This window comes from Rhinatrema bivittatum, chromosome 5, assembly GCF_901001135.1.
Source record: "Rhinatrema bivittatum chromosome 5, aRhiBiv1.1, whole genome shotgun sequence".
Classification (NCBI taxonomy): domain Eukaryota; kingdom Metazoa; phylum Chordata; class Amphibia; order Gymnophiona; family Rhinatrematidae; genus Rhinatrema; species Rhinatrema bivittatum.
This window is the reverse complement of record NC_042619.1, coordinates 339,875,833-339,896,667: the sequence shown is the minus strand read 5'-3', so window position 1 is coordinate 339,896,667 and position 20,835 is coordinate 339,875,833. Positions and strand designations below refer to the sequence as shown.

The window sequence follows — 20,835 nt, the reverse complement described above, 5'->3', positions numbered from 1 at the left end:
AAAAATTTGAAACTTGTCATTGTCATTAAAATCATCCAATGTACCTGAAGATTGGAAGATGGCCAATGTAACCCCTATATTTAAAAACTATTGACTGGTGAGCCTGATTTCAGTGGCAGGAAAAATTGTGGAAACTGTTTTAAAGAATGAAATCACAAAACATTTAGATAGACATGGTTTCATGGGACACAGCCAGCATGGATTTACCAAATGGAAGTCTTGCCTCACTAATCTCCTGCATTTTATTTTGGAGGGAGTGAATGAACATGTGGAGTTTCAGAAGGTGTTCAACAAAGTCCCGCAAGAGAGGCTTCTAAGAAAGCTAAAAAGGTCATGGGATAGGAGGTGATGTCATTTTGTGGATTGCAAGTTGGTTAAAATATAGGAAACAGAGGGTAGGATTAAATGGTCAGTTTTCATAGTGGAAAAAGGTAAACAGTGGAGTGCCTCAGGGATCTGTACTTGGATCAGTGCTTTTTAATATATATATAAATGATCTGGAAAGGGATGCAACAAGTGAGGTGATCAAATTTGCAGATGACACAAAATTATGTAGAGTAGTTAAATTTCAAGCAGATTATGATAAATTGCAGGAGGATCTTGCAAGACTAGAAGATTGGGCTTCCAAATGGCAAATTAAATTTAACATGGACAAGTGCAAAGTGATGCATATAGGGAAAAATAACCCTTGCTGAGATTACACAATTGTTAGGTTCTATCTTAGGAGTTACCAACCAGGAAAGAGTTCTAGGTGTCATAATGGATAATACATTAAAATCATCAACCCGGTGTGCTGTGGCAATCAAAAAAGCAAACAGAATGTTAGAAATTATTAAGAAGGGAAAGGAAAATAAAATGGAGGATGTCATAATGCCTTTGTATCGCTCTGTGGTGAGACCACACCTTGACTGTGCAGTTCTGGTCACCACATCTCAAAAAGGATATAGCTGCACTGGAGAAAGTGCAGAGAAGGGAGACCAAAATGAATAAGAGGCATGGAACGGCTGCCCTATGAGGAAAGGCTAAAGAAGTTGGAGCTGTTCAGTTTGGAGAAGAGACGACGGAGGTGGGGATATGATAGAAGTCTACAAAATCATGAAAGGACTTGAACAAGTTATTGTAAATCTGTTATTTACTCTCTCAGATAATAGAACCAGGGGGCACTCCATGAAGTTAGCAAGTAGCTCATTTAAAACAAATCGAAGAAAATTATTTTTCACTCAGTGCATAGTTAAGCTCTGGAATTCATTGCTAGAAGATGTGGTTACAGCAGTTAGTGTAACTGGGTTTAAAAAGTTCCTATGCCATGATGGTAATTATTTATTTATTTATTTACTTTTTTATAACTTTTTTTATACCGAAGTTCAGGTAACAGAATTACTTATCACTCCGGTTTACATTATAATAAGTAGAAAACAATGACAACATATGTCTTACAATGAACAAGGGAGTGAACAACTTGGATAATATAACATAACTAGGAACAGTAGCAGTATGCACTATTAGAGCGAAACTAGCGCATGGGGAGGGAGGTTTGCTAATGGGGGGGAGGGGGAAGGAAGGTTGTTCGTGGAGGGGGGGAGGAGGGAGAAATTTCTTATTGATGAGTAAAAACATGAGCATAGGTTCTGGATGTCAACAGTATGAAAACAGTCTATGGGAGCTGTGGAAGACTAAGTAAGTTAAGGGAATGCTTGACCGAATAGCCATGTCTTGATTATTAATAAGTAATAGTAGCTTGTGATCTATCTAATGTTTGGGTACTTGCCAGGTACTTGTGACTTGGATTGGCCACTGTTGGAAACAGGATACTGGGCTTGATGGACCCCCTGGTCTGAACCAGTATGGCATTTCTTATGTTCTTTTGTAAGCTGCTACTTGGTCTTTCATTCATATTTCACTGCTCAGTACTATCTGGAAAATGATTCACACCAAGACAGCAGGTTTGGTCAGGCAGATCTTTCTTCAACTCTACCTTCCAGTTTCACTCAAAAATATGGGTTGCAATCATATCCTAAAATTCTAAGGAACAAATTTATCTTATGCATCCTTCAGCTTAGGAGTTTCCACATGTGTGGCTTTTGGCTGACTTTCTGCTGCTTGTCCACAGAGAAAGCTAAGTTGCTCACACTTAATAGGTGTTCTTTTTAGACAGCAGGATAAATCAGCCATAAAATCCCTCCCACATCCACTTTAGACTTCAAGGTTATCTTGCTGTAAAGACAGAAGAGTCTCATGGAACGGGCAGCAGTGCAGACAGATCTTCACATGCTGAGAAAATATAACTTGATTTTTTTAAACTCTGACAGAGCTTTCCAATCTTGGCACCAGCAGATGACTTTACTTCACTTATGTGAATGATTTATCCTTCTGTCAATGAAGATTATATTTTATGGGTGCGCAACTTAGCTTTCACATATGTTCCTGTATAAGAAGGATACTATGAAGGAATTTGCTTCTAACCACTAGTAAATGAATATAGGAAAGCTGGAATTGGAGTCAAAATTAAGCCTTAATGAACCTAAATCCCTGAGCTGTTGATATCATTTGCAAGTTTATGGAGTATGTCCTAGCAGCAGTTTGAGTGAGTGGACAAGAAGGCGTCTCCAAAAATATGTCCCATTGATTTCTTATGGATATTTAATTAGAAGAGATACATGAATTGCTTTAAAAAAATTAATTAAATTGTCCTATTTTCTGTGTCATTAACAGCTGCTTTTATAAGTTTGTCATGATAGTTGTAGGAAAATTAGTTTCTTACCTGATAATTTTCGTTCCTGTAGTACCAAGGATCAGTCCAGGACACCTGGGTTGTGACTCCGCACCAGTAGATGGAGACAGACTAAAACTTGTGGGCGGAGCCATATATGCCCCTGTGCCAGTCACAGCCCCTCAGTCATACGGAATGTCAAAGTAGAACATAACCAGAGAACCAAACTAGCTAGTAACCATAAAACGGGGAAGAACACCCCTTCTGGAAACAGACTCCCCAACCGAGAGAACGAACCAGCGGAACAGAGTAATTTAGAACAATGAGCGGACTCTCCATTACTTCAGCGCAGCACTGCGGGCGGGATCCTGGACTGATCCTTGGTACTACAGGAACGAAAATTATCAGGTAAGAAACTAATTTTCCTTTCCCTGTACGTACCAGGATCAGTCCAGGACACCTGGGATGTACCAGAGCAAACCTACTGAGGGTGGGAAGCAGAGAGTCCCGCTCGGAGTACCCTCTCTCCAAAACCCCCGGAATCGGTAGCCCTGACAACCAACCGGTAATGCCTGATAAAGGTATGCAACGACTTCCAGGTAGCCGCCCAAGACGTTGCTTGAGATCGAGTCGAGTGAGCCCTCAGGCCCACAGGAAGTGGATTTCCACGCATCAAGTAGGCCGAACCAATGGCCTCTTTGAGCCAACGGGCGATCGTAGTGCGAGACGCTGCGGCCCCTTTCTTTGGACCAGAGAACAGGACAAACCAATGATCCGTGATCCGAAACGGATTAGTGACCTCCAGATACCGAAGGAGGGATCTCCTCACGTCTAGCTTCCGGAAGTCCCTTGCTTCCGGAACGGAGGACGCCCCACCCACAAAAACGGGCAGCTCCACCGATTGATTCACATGAAAAGACGACACAACCTTCGGAAGAAAGGAAGGAACCGTCCGCAGAGAAACACCGGAATCCAATCGCCACCAAGAACGCCGTTTTCAAAGTGAGATCCTTAAGCGTTACGCGTTTCAAGGGCTCAAACGGTGCCGCACAGAGAGCGGAGAGAACCCAATTGAGGTTCCAAGCCGGACAAGGGAGCCGTAATGGAGGGCGAAGGTGCTTAGCCCCCCGAAGGAAACGAGAAATATCCGGGTGAAACGCCAAGGACGCACCCCGGACCTTACCTCGCAAACAACCAAGCGCCGCTACCTGAACCCGTAGGGAACTGCACGCCAGACCCTTGGCCAGACCTGCCTGGAGGAACGCCAGAATGTCGGAAACGGAAGCCGAAGTGGGGTCCACCCCACGCTGCACGCACCATTCCTCAAAGACCACCCAGACACGGACATAAGCCAGAAACGTCGACTGTTTCCTGGAACGCAGCAACGTAGCCACCACCGCATCCGAGTAACCTTTACTCTTCAGGCGCCTCCTCTCAAAAGCCATGCCGCGAGACAGAAGTGATCCGCATCCACCAAACAGACAGGGCCCTGGTGGAGTAGGCCCGCCAATCCTTGGAGCCGAAGGGGCGCCATTACTGCCAGCTGGACAAGGTCTGCGAACCACGGCCGGCGCGGCCACTCCGGTGCCACCAAGATCACCTTGGCCGGGTGCAACTCTATGCGCCTCAGAATCTTGCCGATCATTGGCCACGGGGGAAACACGTAGAGCAACACGTCCGTCGGCCAGGGAAGCACCAACGCATCGACGCCTTCTGCCCCCCGTTCTCGACGTCGGCTGTAAAATCGCGGAGCCTTCGCATTGTGCCACGTGGCCATCAGATCCATGTGGGGCACCCCCCACGTTTCGCAAATGAGAAGGAACGCTTCGTCCCCCAGCTCCTACTCTCCGGGATCTAGACGATGACGGCTGAGAAAATCCGCCTGAACGTTGTCGACTCCCGCAATGTGAGATGCTGCTATGTTGCTGAGATGCAGCTCCGACCAGGCCATCAAGCGTTGAGCCTCCTCCGCCACCTGGGGGCTCCTTGTCCCGCCCTGGCGGTTGATGTAAGCCACGGTGGTCGCATTGTCCGACAACACCCGGACTGCCTTTCCCCGCAGCAACGGCAGGAAGTGTTGTAAGGCCAGACGGACCGCTCTGGTCTCTAGGCGATTGATAGACCACTGGGCTTGCGACACTGACCATTGGCCTTGGACCGAACTCCCTAGGCAGACCGCCCCCCAGCCGGAAAGGCTGGCATTCGTGGTTACCACTGTCCAGTCGGGTACCAGAAGGGAGACTCCAGAAGACAGATGACTGGAATCCAGCCACCAAAGCAGGCTGGACCTCGCGTGTCCCGCTAGAGGAAGCGGTAGTTGGAAGTCATCCGAGACCGGCTTCCAGCGGGTCAGTAACGAAGACTGTAATGGTCGCAGGTGAGCAAACGCCCAGGGGACCAGCGCCAGCGTGGAAGCCATAGATCCAAGGACCATAAGGTAGTCGCAGACCCGCGGTCGACGGAGCGACAGTAAACGCCGTACCTGAGATTGCAGTTTGCATACCCGGTCGTGTGACAGGAACACCTTGCCTTGCTTCGTGTCGAACACCGCTCCTAGATATTCCAAGGTCTGCGTGGGTGCCAGATGACTTTTGCTGAAGTTGACCACCCATCCTAGGGACTGCAGGAGATGGAGGACCCTGTCCACTGCCAATCGACACTGATTCTCGGACTTCGCCCGAATCAGCCAATCGTCCAGATAAGGATGGACCAGGAGACCTTCCCGGCGCAACTGCGCTGCCACCACCACCGTCACCTTCGTGAATGTACGGGGAGCCGTTGCGAGCCCAAAACGGGAGCGCCCGAAACTGGTAATGCCGTCCTAGAATGCAGAACCTGAGGAAGCTTTGGAACGCCGGCTGAATGCCTATGTGAAGATACGCCTCCGTGAGGTCCAGGGAGGTCAGGAACTCGCCGGGCCTTACCGCGGCGATGACCGACCAAATCGTCTCCATTTTGAAGTGAGGAACGCGCAGGCATCGGTTTACTCCCTTGAGATCCAGGATTGGTCTGAACGAGCCGTCTTTCTTTGGGACGATGAAGTAAATGGAGTAACGGCCCCTGCCGTGCTGGCTGACCGGGACGGGGGAAATGGCTCCCAAAGCTTCTAAGCGTCGGATGGTGCCTAGCACCGCCACCCTCTTCTCGGGGGCCTTGCAGGGCGAGACAAGGAACTTGTCCGCTGGAGTGCGAGCAAAATCTAACGCGTAGCCGTGTCTTATCACGCTGAGGACCCACTGGTCCGACGTTACATCGGCCCATCTCCCGAAAAAGGACATCAACCGCGCCCCGACGTTGGGAACAGAGTGCAGGGGCTGCGGCGGGAGATGGGCCGACCACTCTTCATTGTGACGACTTGGGCCCCGTAATCGCCAGGGGACCTCCTTGCCTTCCGAAGCGCTTTCCCCGAAAGGACTGTTGCTGCCACTGCGAAGTACGGGAGGAAGCAGACCTATATGCGTGCCCGGACGACCTTTGAGGACGCGACTTCCTGGGACCCCGAAAGCGGGACCTAGCCGAAAACGAAGACCGCGCCCTGGATCTATCCTCGGGCAGCCTAAAAGCCCTGTTTTCCCCCAGGGAAACCATCAAGTCATCTAACTCCTTGCCAAACAGCAACTTGCCTTTGAACGGTAGCGCCCCGAGGTGAGCCTTGGAGGAGCCGTCTGCTGCCCAGTTGCGTAGACACAGGAGTCTGCGCGCCGAAAACACAGCCACCATGGATCTCGCCGAAGTACGCAGCAGATCGTGGAGCGCATCTGCGCCATATGCTATGGCTGCTTCCAACCTATCCGCCTACGCTGCCTCGTCAGCGGAAAGATCCGCATTGGCCTGGAGAACTTGGGCCCAGCGCAAGCTAGCTCTCATAGCGAAATTCGTACAGATGGCGGCTCGAATACCCAGCGCGGAAACCTCGAAAATCTTCTTAAGTTGCACTTCCAGCTTCCTGTCCTGAAGATCTCTGAGGGCTGTCGCACCCGTGACTGGAATAGTGGATCTCTTTGTTACCGCAGAGACCGCCAAATCCACTTGGGGAGCTTAAGAAGGTCCAGCGCATCCTCCGGGAGCGGGTAAAGCTTGTCCATGGCTTTGCTGACCTTCAGCCCCAATTCCGGGGTGTCCCATTCCCGGAATAGGATGTTCGTGGAAGAAAAATGAAACGGAAAAGCCACTGCAGGGCCCGTGAGGCCTAACAGGACCGGATCCATGTTCGCCTCCTGCCGGACCGCTACGGAGGATGGCCGGAATTAGGGGAGGCAGTTCCTCCCTGCGGAAAAGCCGGACCACCTTGGGATCGTCTCCCTCCGCTGCCTGTGGTGCCTTTCCTGCTGCAGATGGAGCGGATCCGTCCCCTGCCACGTCATCGGCCCCATTTTGGGGCTCCTCAGGGGAATCAGTGTCCGCCACCGTGGAGGAATCCGGGTCCGCCTCCTGTGGGACGCCACGCGGAGGCCGTTTCCCCCTGGAAGCACACGGGGCACATCCGTAACCCCCGAGTGCCTGTTGGACTTTTTCGGCGGTGGAGCCCTGCGGGACTCCCTCCGGCCGCGCTTGCTCTTACTTTTCCTACATTTCAGGACTTTGCGCAGCAAAAGCGCAAAGTCCTCCGAAAACGAGCTGGAATCAGAAGCAGCCTCAGCTGGGCTCCCCGGGTCCCCCGAGGGACTCCCCCCCGTCGGGCCCCGCTGAGGAGACAGCGCGGGAGGCAAGGCCGTAGGCCCTGCCGCTTCCCGCGCCATTTCGCGGCCCGTGGCTAAAATGGCCGCCACTCCCGCACTGAGCGGGAACAAATCCTGGGGCCTCTCTATCGCGCCCCCCCCACTCGGCGGTGGTCGCGCGGGCCGCACTCGAGCCCCCCGAGATGCCCCGGACGACCCTTCATCGCCCGGGATGCAGGAGACGCATAGGCCGTCGCGCGAGAGACGCGCGCGCGCCGAGCCGCAGGCCCGGCAAGCGGAGCCGCGAGGCATGCAGGCGAAACGGCGCGAAGACGGCCGCAAAGGAAATCAAAAATTAATAAAATTGCGCGAACAGCCTCCCCCCTGTCAGCGGCGCCCCCCCCCCGAGAGCGGCGACGCAAGGAACAGAGAGCCGGCACAAAACAAAAGACAAAACTCTTTTTTTTTTTTTTTTTTACAAAAAAACAACGCCTGTCGCTGTCCGCGGTCCTGGAGCCCTAGTCCAGCAGGGGTGAGTGAACCGGGCTCCCCGGTGTCACCCCTGACGCTGCTACTTAGAAAAAGCCGGGTCCTCGACCCTAGCAGCGGCCTCAACCGGGGGGGGGTAGTCCCCTCAGGACCTCTCAACCCCCCTGGGAGGCAGGGCAGACGGACGTCAGTGACAATTTGGCCAAAATTCCAATTAAAAGACACTAAAGCCTAACCTGGCCTAAACCAAAAAGAAAACCAACCCTGACGGAGTACCAGAATCAGGGCAGGGAGGAGCTGTGACCGGACCTGCACCATCTACTGGAGACAGAGTAAGACTGAGGGGCTGTGACTGGCACAGGGGCATATATGGCTCCGCCCACAAGTTTTAGTCTGTCTCCATCTACTGGTGCGGAGTCACAACCCAGGTGTCCTGGACTGATCCTGGTACGTACAGGGAAAAGGTTTTTGTTTTTTTATTAAAGTAGTTGTCATTGTAGTCTACTTAAATGCACAAAAATAAAAATTAAATGAAAACAAAACATATTTAAACTGATACCTTTGTTTTGGACTAATTTAATACATTCCTTGACTAGCTTTCAAGAACTAATACCCTCTCCTTCAGGTCAAAGCTCATTTGAATTCTGACTGGAAGAAGACAGCATTAGCTCTTGAAAGCTAATCAAGAAATGCATTCATTTAGTGCAAAATCAAGATATCACCTTATATATATTTGTTTAACTTTTATTTCTTGTTTTTGATTAATAAAAATTAAATAAAATGATTATTGGATATGTTACAGAGCTTGATGTATAATGTTAATGCATGTCCTTTGTAGCTAAAACGGATTCAGATGCCATTCCTGAAGGTTCATTCTTTTTACAGACACAGGTTTCCTCCCCTTTACTATTAGGTAAGAACATTTACATAATTCTGTTTTATAGGTGTTAGTGGCCCTTGCCTGTGACCTAGAGCTGGACACTCTCCCTTGCTGTGCAGAAACTCATAAATGGGCTTGGTTTAGAAGATATTGTATGGCCTCCAGGGTTACTGTTGCTCTTAATAAGCGAACACCTGTACCACAGCTTTTTCTTCATGAGGTAAGACTTGTCTGCTGGAAACGTTTTAGAAAATGGCAACACTAAATTTTGGAACAACCCCCCTAAACACTACCACAATTATTTATAGATTTTATCACAGTAGTAAACTTAATTTATAGGACTAAATAAATATTTTAATGGTAAATGTCTAGTATTGTACATGCTCTATTTATTTGTGAAGCAAATTGCTTTAGATATGCTGTTTCAACATAATATAAGAATGTTGTAGATTTAAAAAAAAGTACAGAAATTGTTAAAGATATTAGTTACTGAAGGATACAGTTTTAATAATTCTGTACTTGTATTATTAAAATATCTGTAATAGTGATAGGAACTATATGTGCAATGTCATTAATAATGCGATGTATCTCCAACCTCTGTCACAGAGTGTAAATCCATCTGTCCTTTTTATCATACACATACATCTATCCGCTATCCATGTGCCTTTTCATTCAAAAATATATTTCAGTCAGTTGTTCATAAGTATATTTTATATTCCAGATGGCTAAGAAAATCCGTGAATTGATGGCAGATGATGAAAGTTTTAGTGTTCTCCATGAGAGCCATGAAGTGTTCAAGAGGGAGCAAGATGAGCAGCTTGTCCAGTGGATGAACCGGTTATTCTTTTAATCTATCTATATTTATATTATTTGCTTAGATGCCAGAGATGGTGTCTTTCACCAAGGGACTGTATTGTTCAGGCTGTGAGTGTGAGGAAGCACTGTATGCCATACATTGCACATTAACATAGACATTTGATAAAGGAAATCATGGTCACTGAGCCTGAGGGAACTCCTGCAGCTTAAGACAGAAGAAATCATGTCTAATGGACTAAAGGGAGACAGTGGGATAACTGCCCTGGATGAAAGGGGGACTCCTGATGCCTAAGACAGAGGAAACCATAGCTACCGGGCCAGTGGGTCAGATGGAAAGAGACTCCACAGTCTAAAATGGAGAAGAGGCAAAGGGTAATGTGCAGGATAGAACAGAGTGATGGAGGTGGGAAGGAACAGTGCTGGGGTTCAGCCTGTGGTGAGGGCAATGGATTGTAGCATTTAGCATGGGGAGAGCATGGACGAGAAGAGAGTGCACAAGTTGGAATATGGTTGCGGATGAGTGTGCTGTGGTTGTGTTGAAGAAAGGGTGAAGTATGTTGGAGTCAGGATGGGAGAGAGTGTGTTGAGCACTTCCAGTCTTGCATCTCCTTTGTTGAATTTTTAACTTCCCTGAATATTATCATCACCCAATAATCAAAAACTGGTTTTAAAAAAGGTTTGGATAAGTTCCTAGAGGAAAAATCCATAAACTGCTATTAAATAGTAAGCAATAGCTTGAGATGTATTTAATATTTGGGTACTTGCCAGGTACTTGTGACTTGGATTGGCCACTGTTAAAAACAGGATACTGGGCTTGACCCAGTATGGCAGTTCTTATGTTCTTAAGTCCATATATTACAAAGTATACACAGGATCATGTTATACATACTCTCATTGTTAATAGTTAATTTTTATGAGTATACAGAAGCTGAATAATTTTTCTGTTCTTTATTAGTTCCAAAACATCAGTCTCCCAAACATAGTATCAGCTAGAGGCAGTGGAATTGTCTACAGTTGGGGATCTTAACTTTTGAGGGCAGCTGGTCAATGTTGATGAAGCAAAGTTCAGAATTCCAACTCCATGAAATGCACTTTGCACTCTCAAACCAGTGCTGCTAATTGACGTGAAAAATTGCAGTCTTACTATGATTTCCTTTATTGCCCATCAGTCTCAACTAAAGAGAGAATTTGTAGGGGTGAGATTAAGAAATGTAGTGTGGTATGACTATTCAGGCCTTGGAGTTTCTGCTGATTTAGGTTTCACAGGGCGTACCTATATTTATATGAACTGCAACCTGGAATAAATAGGGGATTAATGCAGCAGCCCTCCCACTACCACCCAAGGGCTCCCACCCATCTACCTCCACTTCTGCATCATCAGTAGTTCCTGAACATACCCAGATCAGTCCAGACCAGTGGGTTATGCATCCCTACCAGCAGATGGAGTCAGAGAACAAAAACTTTGGGCACTGCTACATAACCGAGAGTGCCACCTGCAGTCCCTCAGTATTTCTCTAACTCCAGCAGATGGTAGAGGTGCATTCCTGCAGTCTGTTAGTTAGCTAGTTAAAAAAAAAAAAAAAAAGGAGAAAGATAGGAAAGGCAGTAGGTTAGTTATGATTAGTACTACTGCTTCCTGAGATGTTAGGCACCTTCGTGGGCCATCTCTCTTGGAAGCCGGGCGACCAGGGGGTTGGATGCCCCTGCCTGTGTCTCGCCTGCAGCAGTCCAGTGGCTCGACAGCCAGGGGCTCCTGGTGTTCTCGTCCACTGAAGCGGCTCCCTGAGACTCCTAGGCTGTCTCTTTAAAGTTTGGGGGAAAAAAAAAGGAGTCAAAGGGACTTCCTCAAGGTAGCTGGAGTCTGTCAAGGGACGGGCCATGCGGTTGCTGGCAGCCAGTGGTGAGGAGAGAGTTAGTACCCTGCAGTCCTTGTCGGCATCCTGGGGCTCCGGGTAGGTTGGCAGGAGGGGGAGGGGAAGCCTTCGCGCATTTTTTTTCTTTTTTTCACTCGGTGCATTTTCCTCATTGGTCTCGGAGGTCGGAGCTTCGCGTTTGCAGGGAGGTGTTTATTTTTAGTTCCCCTGACCACGCGGTGGTTTCCTGTTTGCTTTTTTTACTTTTTGCCGACTACCATGTGGCACCGCGGGCCGGCTCATGGCTCCCCGAAACAAGATGGTGGCCTGCTGCGCGTGTGGAGCAACAGGACAGTCTTTGAATGGGGATTCCCTCTGCTCTGCCTGTTCTACCGGGCAAGAGGGACCTTCTTCGGGGGAAAGGGCTGGCAGGGAAGGCTTGTGGGCCTCCGGTTCGATTACTTCCCCATGGGGGGGCGACCTGTGTCCGCTGCTGCAGGATGAAGAAGCTCCCACTATCCTTTCCCCTGTGGAGCAAGTTTGTTTGTTTGGGGTAGATGCTGGACTTCCAGACCCCTCAGCTGAGGATGGAGAGGACCCAGAGGAGCTTTGCACAGAATTTTTGCTGCTGCTTCACCAGGCTTTCCTGGCTCAGAAGCAGGAAGCACTGAAGAGAGCAGCGTGGCCGGATGTGCCTTTGGAACCTCTGGGCATCTAGGGACCTTCCCGATGCCCAGTCACCTTCTGGGCATCTAGGGACCTTCCCGATGCCCAGTCACCTTCAGGGACACCAGTTCCGCGAGGGGACACCACGGCTTCTCCTGTGGGGTCAGGACCCAGGGGTTCCGCTGGATTTGGATGATGGGACTCAGGACGACCCGGATCCAGACAAGTTGCCTTCCTCGGAGGGAGATGACCCCAGCGTGGTACACTTGTTTAAGTGTGAGGAGCTTAGACTTCTTATTCCCCAGGTTTTGGAAGTGCTGGGAGTCAAGGTGGCTCAGGAGGAGTCCGGATGGGATACGGGGTCCAACGACCTCTTTTCCGCTACCAAAGAAGGTTCGCAAACGGGTTACCCGGGAGTGGGATTCGCCAGACGCTGGCTTGAAAGTGGGCAGAGCGATAGTGAAGATTTACTTCTCGTAGGAGGTTTTGGATCTTCTGAAGGTGCCAAAGGTGGTCGCAGCGGTGTCTGCCGTAACGAAGAAGACCACCATTCCCATGTCCGATGCTGCGGTGCTTAGGGATATACAGGACCGCAAGCTGGTGATTCAGCTTAAACGGATTTTTTAGATCTCCGCCCTGAGTCTGCAGGCGGCTGTTTGTGCCAGCCTCATGCAGAGAGCCTGCCTTTGTTGGGACAGTGGTGGATTCTTGCAGGCCGCACGATTGGAGGCAGGTGTTGCGTACGACGCTTTTTATGATTTAGTTCAGACCTAGGCGCATAGCATGGTTTCTGCGGTCTTGCCCCATAGACTTCTCTGGTTGCGACACTGGTCAGTGGATTTGTCCTCCAAATCTCAGCTTTGTAACCTCCCCTTCAAGGGCAAGCATCTCTTCGGGGAAGACCTGGACCAATTGGTAAAGTTACTTGGGGAATCCAAAGGTAACCAGATTCTGGAGGATAGGAACCTTCAGGTAAGGTTTTTCCCCCTCGAGCTCGTTTTCGGGATTCTCGCAGATTTCGCACTGGTAGGTCTTCAGCTCCTTCGGGGCCCAGGCCGGTCTTGGGGCATCAGCAGTCCTTTTGTGGAGGTGGGCGCCTTGGAAGAGAGTCCTCGAGCCAGGGTGCTGGACGTGGAAAACCCTCCCAATGAAGCCAGGGGCACCCATTCCGTCATACAAGCTGTCGGAGGCAGATTGTCAAGCTTCTACGTGGAGTGGGAAAAGATTACATCAGACCGATGGGTCTTAGAAGTGGTCTGGGACAGTTACGCTCTCGAGTTTTCCCGCCCGGTGCAGGAGGCCTTTGTGGAATCTCGCGTTGCTTCGCGGGCCAAGCATGAGGCAGTTCAGGGGACCCTACAACAGCTTCTCGATCTCCGGGCCATTTTTCCAGTCCCCCTGGTGGATCAGGTAAAGGGACGGTATTCGGTGTACTTTGTGGTTCCCAAGAAAGAGGGCACCTTTTGTCCCATTCTGGATTTGCAGAAGGTGAACCGGTGTCTGCGAGTCCCCCGCTTTCGCATGGAGACCTTGAGGACTGTGGTGGCTGCTGTATGCAAAGGGGAGTTTCTCGCATCCTTAGACCTCTCCGAGGCGTATCTCCACATCCAGATTCGCCAAGATCACCAGCGGGTCCTCCTATTCAAAGTGCTGGGTCAACATTTCCAGTTTCAAGCTCTTCCTTTCGGCCTGTTGACGGCCCCACGTACCTTCATCAAGGTCATGGTGGTCATGGCGGCGTTTCTGGGCAAGGAGGGAGTCCTAGTTCACCCGTATCTAGAAGACTGGCTGATTCGAGTGAAGTCACAGGAGGACTGTATAAGATCGGTCCAGAGGGTGATCCTCACCCTACGGTCACTCGGCTGGATTATAAATGTCCAGAAAAGTAATTTGGAGCCCAGTAAACCAGTCTCCCAAGTAAACCAGTCTCTGGTTTACTTGGGAGTGCTCTTAGATACCTGCCAAGGCAAGGTGTCTCGCATTGGACAGTATAATGAAGTTGCAAGGTCAGGTCAAGGCTCTCCTTCAGAGGAAGACTCCGACGGTTTGGCATCACTTACAAGTCTTGGGATCCATGGCGTCCACCTTGGATTTGGTCCCGTGGGTGTTCGCTCATTTGTGGCCGTTACAGCATGCTCTGTTGTCGAGGTGCAGTTCCAGGTGCCATTGCCTCTGCTTCCAGAGTCAGTCTGTCTGGTGGCTTTTGCGCACCAGCCTGGAACGGGGGGTGGACTTGGACCCACCGGATTTTATTTATTTATTATTTTTATATACCGACGTTCGATCTCAATCGAGATATCACACCGGACTTACACCGGACTTACAATCTAAGTTTTTGTACCTGAGACAATGGAGGGTAAAGTGACTTGCCCAAGGTCACACGGAGCGACAGCAGGACTCGAACCCTGGTCTCCTGGTTCATAGTCCACTGCTCTAACCACTAGGCTATTCCTCCTCCCTTGGGATTGGGTGGTTATCTTCACAGATGCCAGTCTAACAGGCTGGGGAGCAATTTGCCTGAACAAATCAGCACAAGGTCTATGGTTGCAGACGGATAGTTCCTGGTCCACCAACTGCCTCGAGACGAGGGCTGTCCAGTTGGCCCTCCGAGGAGTTCTACCCCTAGTCAAGAACTCCATGGTTCAGGTATTCTCCAACAATGCGTCAACGGTAGCCTACATCAACCGGCAAGGCGTAACAAAGAGTCTGGTGGTGGCACTAGAAGCAAGGCTTTTGTTTGCCTGGGCAGAGCACCATCTCAAAGGAATCGCCGCATTGCATGTCATGGGGGTGGAAAATGTTCAAGCGGACTTCCTCAGCAGGCAACAGCTCGATCCGGGGGAGTGGGAGCTGGTCCCCGAAGCTTGGAACCTCATTTGCACCAGGTGGGTGTTATGGTTAATGGTGTTTGGGTGGATCCTTGGACACTGTGGCAGCTGACCACGCCCACGGGGGGGCAGTCCCGTGAGGGACCACGGTGTCAGGCTAGACTCTGGACAGACAAACACAGAATTGAATCTTTTATTAAACAGTGTGAATGGCCACCAGAGGTGGCAGTAGTGAGTAGTGGTTGTAGAGCCCGGCTGGGCACGTCTCACACAGAATGCTGGAACAGCGGATCCTCTGCAAGGCAGTGCTGTAGTGGAAAGAGACTGAGAGTTATGAGCACACAATAAGATTAAAATTCAGAGTCCCAATGTAGAAATAGGAAAAGCTCCGAGACAGGGAGAGCAGGCCCTCGAGATGTGAGTACCTGATCCCTTAGAGCAGAGAAACTCTGTAGCGATGTACTCACTTAACAGTAACAGAGATTCCTCTAGACGAGAGGTCTCGCACCGGAGCAGAGAGCAGGCCCTCGAGCGAGTACCTGATTCCAATGAAGCAGTACTGTGGAGAGAGATGGTTTCTGTACTCACTGATGGTAACTGTAAGTTAGTTCTTCCAAGTAGAAGGGTAGAGGTTGCAGGCAGCGACACAGGGAACATGGGCCCTTGAGGAGCGAGTACCAGTTTCCTAATAGCACCTGAAAGAAGCAAAGAGGCCCCCGAGGAGCGGGTACCCCGTTAGAGACCCCGAAGGGTAGTAAGAGTTCTAGATAACGCTGGAGTGGCAGAGTAGCTTAGGAAAGGAGAGCGAATCCCATCTGTACAAATCCTGTTGCTAACTCAACGAGCTAGAAAATACTGTAGGCAGATATACCCAGAAGACGTGATGTCAGAACAGGGGGACACCCCTGAGGTTCGCGCCAATGTAGAGGGCAGTGTGTGCGCGCGCGTTCTAGAGGTACCTTGAAGGAGAATGGCGGGAGGCAGCACCAAAGCCGGTCCGGGGACGCCGGAGAGTACAGCAAGCAGACGCTGTGGCAGCCATCAGTCCAAGATGAGCATGAGGAGCCGAGAGTAGAGAGAGTTAGGCGGGGCAAAGCCATCGAAGACCAACGGACGCAACAGTGGGGCGTGCCTCAATTGGATCTAATGGCAACTCGGGCCAACGCAAAGACATTATGCTTCTTCAGTCGTCGGTGAGAGGTGGGCCTGGTAGGGTTAGACGCCCTAGTGTGCCCTTGGCCCACGGGAAATCTTCTCTATGCCTTCCCTCCCTGGCATCTCATCGGGCGTCTTCTCCGATGCATAGAGTGCTATCCAGGCAGCGTAGTGCTCATGGCACTGGAGTGGCTACGTCGCCCATGGTTCGTGGAATTGGTTCAAATAGCGCAGGAAGGTCCCCCCTTCAGCTGGCTCATCTCCCATGCCTGCTCCATCAGGGGCCCATATTTTCGGATCGGAAGGATCACTTCTCTCTCGCAGCTTGGGTTTTGAAAGGCGGCGATTGCGATTGAGGGGATATTCAGAGCAAGTCATTGCCACTCTTCTTCAGGCACGTCGACAGTCTACTTCTATGGTCTATGTTAGGGTCTGGAAGATATTTGAAGCATGGTGGCACCAGCACTCTATTGACCCTTTGGTGATGGAGATTCCACAGGTGTTGGACTTTCTTCAACAGGGACTGGCTAAGGGTTTGGCTTACAATTTTCTTCAGGTCCAAGTAGCAACCTTAGGGGCCTTACGGGCAGGGTTCACGGTCGGTCTCTGGCGGTTCACCCAGATATTTCTAGGTTCCTCAAGGGGGTCAAGCATTTACGCCCTCCCGTCCCCCAGTTATATCCGGATTGGAGCTTAAATCTAGTGCTTTGTGAGGCTCCCTTTGTGCAGGGCTCAGATTAAGTTTTGACTTTGAAGACAGTGTTTCTGGTAGCCATTTGTTCTGCTCGGTGGATTTCTGAATTGCAGGCTTTGTCGTGTCATGATCCTTTCCTTCGAATTTACGATGATAGAGTCTCGCTGCACATGGTGCCTTCCTTTGTTCCCAAGGTGGTGTCTGCCTTTCATGTAAACCAGGAGGTGGTCCTCCCTGGCTTTCCACAGTGGTCTCATGACTCCTCTCAGGGGAGGGATCTTCATCTTTTGGATGTCCGTCATACTCTTTTGCACTATTTGGAGGTTACCAATGACTTCCAGCGTTCAGATCATCTATTTGTCTTGTTCAGTGGACCTAAGAAGAGGGACAAAGCTTCTAAGGCTACCATTGTGCGCTGGATTAAGGATCAGCTTATGTTGCTTGAGGGCGTCAGGTCCCCTTGGGTCTGAGAGCTCATTCCACTAGGGCCCAGGCTATCTCCTAGGCTGAGTGTCGCCACAGAAAATCTGCAGAGCGGTGGTTTGGTCCTCTCTCCACACGTTCACCAAGCATTATCGCTTGGATGTTAGGGCGATTGATGAATCGTCCTTCGGGGAGAGTGTCCTGCGTGCGGGTCTTTCGGGTTCCCGCCCAGTGTAGGGTGGCTTGGGTACATCCCACTGGTCTGGACTGATCTGGGTATGTTCAGGAAATGAAAAGTGGTTCTTACCTGCTAATTTTCGTTCCTATAAAACCACAGATCAGTAGAGAGGCCCACCCTCTTTTCAGACTCCGAAAGACTGCCTTGAGAGATAAGATTTGACTGCAGAACATAGATACTATTATAGATGCTCTAGAGAAAGCAGGTGCCGAGGTGGTTAGGTGGCGTTTTTTGTTCTGGCGTTATGGGCGAGTGGTTGGCTGTTGTGTTTGGTTTCCAACCCCCTTTGCCCATTAGTTATGTTAGTTACTGTTGGTTGTGGGCTTGGGGACAGGCCAATACTGAGGGACTGCAGGTGGCACGCTCGGTTATGTAGTGATGCCCAAAGTTTTTGTTCTCTGACTCCATCTGCTGGTAGGGATGCATAACGCACTGGTCTGGACTGATCTGTGGTATTACAGGAACGAAAATTAGCAGCTAAGAGCCAATTTTCATATACCTGGCCCCTTAAAGGCAGCACTGGAGCTGTGTGGTCAAAATCTGCCCCTAAATCTGAGGATGAAAAAAGGGTGAATGCAGTGTCCCTACCACTACCACTCAAGGTCTCCATCTCCCCTACCTCCACTTCAGTGGCCAGGACCATGATTGGGGCTCCACTAGCCCCACTTCTCTTTGAGGGATGTCATCATCAGGGGATGCCCTGCCCCTTGTGCCAGAATCGGATGTGGGTCCCTGTGTATGCAGCTTTTGGGGAATCTCACAGCCTAGCCGCTCCTATAGCATCCAGAGAGCAATGACTCTCCAGTCTTCTCTTGAAATCTAAAAGATAAAGAGAACATGGCTCACATAACCTGTACTATAGTCTGACTGCCTCAGCACTGTGAGTAACTAACATCACTCAGGCAATTCCTAGAGTACATCTCACACCAGGCTACTACCAGAAACATCTGCACCTACCATCCACCATAAGCAAGAACCCTTATCTATCACATCCTCGTAACACTTGACCAATCACCTCGCCATGTGCCTCACCTCGAACCTAGCCCCATTCCCCCCAACTCATTTCCTTGTCCAAATAATTATGGACCAGGATAAATACTTCCCACTCTGTACTTCAAATTCACACAGACAAACAAGACCCGAGACAATAGTCTTTCACCCTCCAAAATGAAATCTATTCACAGCACCAACAAGCACTAGCCAAAACACCTTCTTTGAGCTTTAAGCTTCTGCTCCTAAATACTAGATCCTTCCCCAACAAAATGGATTTACTACATACTATACTCACAGACCATCTTGTAGACATTATGGGGTAGATTTTTAAAAAATGCGCGATTGCGCACTTTTGTTGGCGCACCAGGCGCAAACAAAAGTACGCTGGATTTTATAAGATACGCGCGTATCTTATAAAATCCTGGATCGGCGCGCGCAAGGCTGCCCATTTTGGGCAGCCGGCACGCGCCGAGCCGCACAGCCTGCCTCCGTTCCCTCCGAGGCCGCTCCGAAATCGGAGCGGCCTCGGAGGGAACTTTCTTTTGCCCTCCCCTCACCTTCCCCTCCCTTCCCATACCTAACCCACCCCCCCGGCCCTATCTAAACCCCCCCTACCTTTATCCGTGGATTTACGCCTCCCGGAGGGAGACGTAAATCCACGCGCGCCAAGACGGGACCCGGGGGCGGTTCCGGAGGGTGTGGCCATGCCCCCGGACCGCCCCGGGCCGAAACCACGCCCCCGGGCCCGCCCCCGAAACGCTGCATCCCGCCCCCAAAACGTCGCGTCGATTGGCCCCGCCCCCGACATGCCCCCGACAAAAAACCCTGGAACTTACGCGAGTCCCGGGGCTCTACGCGCGCCGGCAGGCCTATGGAAAATAGGCGCGCCGCACAAGGCGCGCCTATTTTCGCGCCTTGGTCCCATAGGGGCGGATTTACGCGAGCAGGGCTTTTAAAATCCGCCCCTATGGGACCAATTTTCAAAGATTTTAGGCTTCTGACGTTTGGCCTATTTGAAAATGTACTATGGTTGAGTCCCTAAATTTAGGCTCCTAGTTTCATAAGGTGGTTAAAGTTAGGATTCCAAAAAGTGGGTGTCTACAGGGGTGGAGTTAAGGCAGGGGATCACAGTTAGGAATTGAGCAGTGATTTTCAGAACTAGGGCATCTAATTTAGGAACTTAAATCTAGGCAAATGAATAGCAGTCCTAAATTTAAAAGCCTAACTTTTAAGATTCTAAATGTATGTGAATTTTCAGCTGAAAATAGGCACCTAATTTAGGAGCCGTTATTGAAAAAAAGTTGAGCATTTAATTTAAGTGCCTGTTATTAATTAATTTGACTTAGAAAATAGCCACTGCTATTACTAACAACAGTAACATGGAATAGAATTAGTTTTCAGGTACTTGCCAGGTTCTTAAGGCCTGGATTGGCCACTGTTGGAAACAGGATGCTGGGCTTGGTCTGACCCAGTATGGCATGTTCTTATGTTCTTAACTGGGAGATGTGTCAAGCTGCGGTACTACTCTAACACTCATTAAAACAGCGCATATCGCGTGATATACGCAATATTTTGTAGGTGCCCAGCGTTCTATCCTGCCCTATTACAATGACTTTCTTTGCATGCAATTTGCATGCATGGATAATGCAAACGCATGCAAAGAAAGTCATGAATATTTCCATGAATTCTCATGGAAATATTTTATTGTAGCCAGCCGAGAAGGTGGTCAGCCATGATAAAATACTTACACATTTAAAGTGCTGGCCAAAACACCAAAAATGCCGCAGCTCGATAAAAGGTTGAGCAGGAATCACTGCTGACCCCAGTCGCAATCTGGAGCTGCCACTCAAGGAGGCTCTGACTCCCCCAAATTAAAATAATGTAGAAAATTTAGCTGTGTGTGATGGCTTCGGTCCCCTACCTCCCCCAAAGTCCAATAAAATGAAGAGTAATGGCCCCAGCACCTAATAATGAATTCCCTGAACATACCCGGATCTCTCCAGACTGTGGGTTATGCATCTCTTCCAGCAGATGGAAAAACCTGAAGGACACCCTCTCTTAACCCGGTGTGCCACCTGCATCATTTCAGTATGTCTCTGTCTCCAGCAGATGGAGGTGGTGCAAACCCTGTAGTCTTGCCCTGTTCTTGGAGTTAAGGTGCTTTCCCTTTAAAAAAAAAAAAAAGAGTTAGAGTTTCTCTAGCAGGGAATCAAGCAAAACAAAAAAAAATCCTCCCAAAGGAGAGCTGGGGTTGGTTACCCCACGGGGCTCCTGGCAAATAAGGTGCCAGAGTAAGACACCGGTGGTCCGGTCCCTCTTCTCCCTACGCTGATCAGTTTCCTTTCTCAAGCAGTTGCTTTCCTTTCAACTTCGGGCATAGTACGGGCACATTTTGAAGAGTATCAAGCCGCTTCCCTCACTGTAGCGCTGTT

The 20,835-nt window shown here is 49.7% G+C and overlaps 1 protein-coding gene across 1 annotated transcript in view; it reads left to right on the top strand.

Moving 5' to 3' along the window:
• The window catches only part of LOC115092958 (E3 ubiquitin-protein ligase HERC2-like), a 2,733,734-nt gene that overhangs the window by 2,000,709 nt on the left and 712,190 nt on the right, over positions 1–20,835 (top strand). The window contains 2 exon segments of the mRNA XM_029604466.1: positions 8,802–8,957; positions 9,459–9,574. Coding sequence (XP_029460326.1) covers positions 8,802–8,957; positions 9,459–9,574 — 272 coding nt within the window.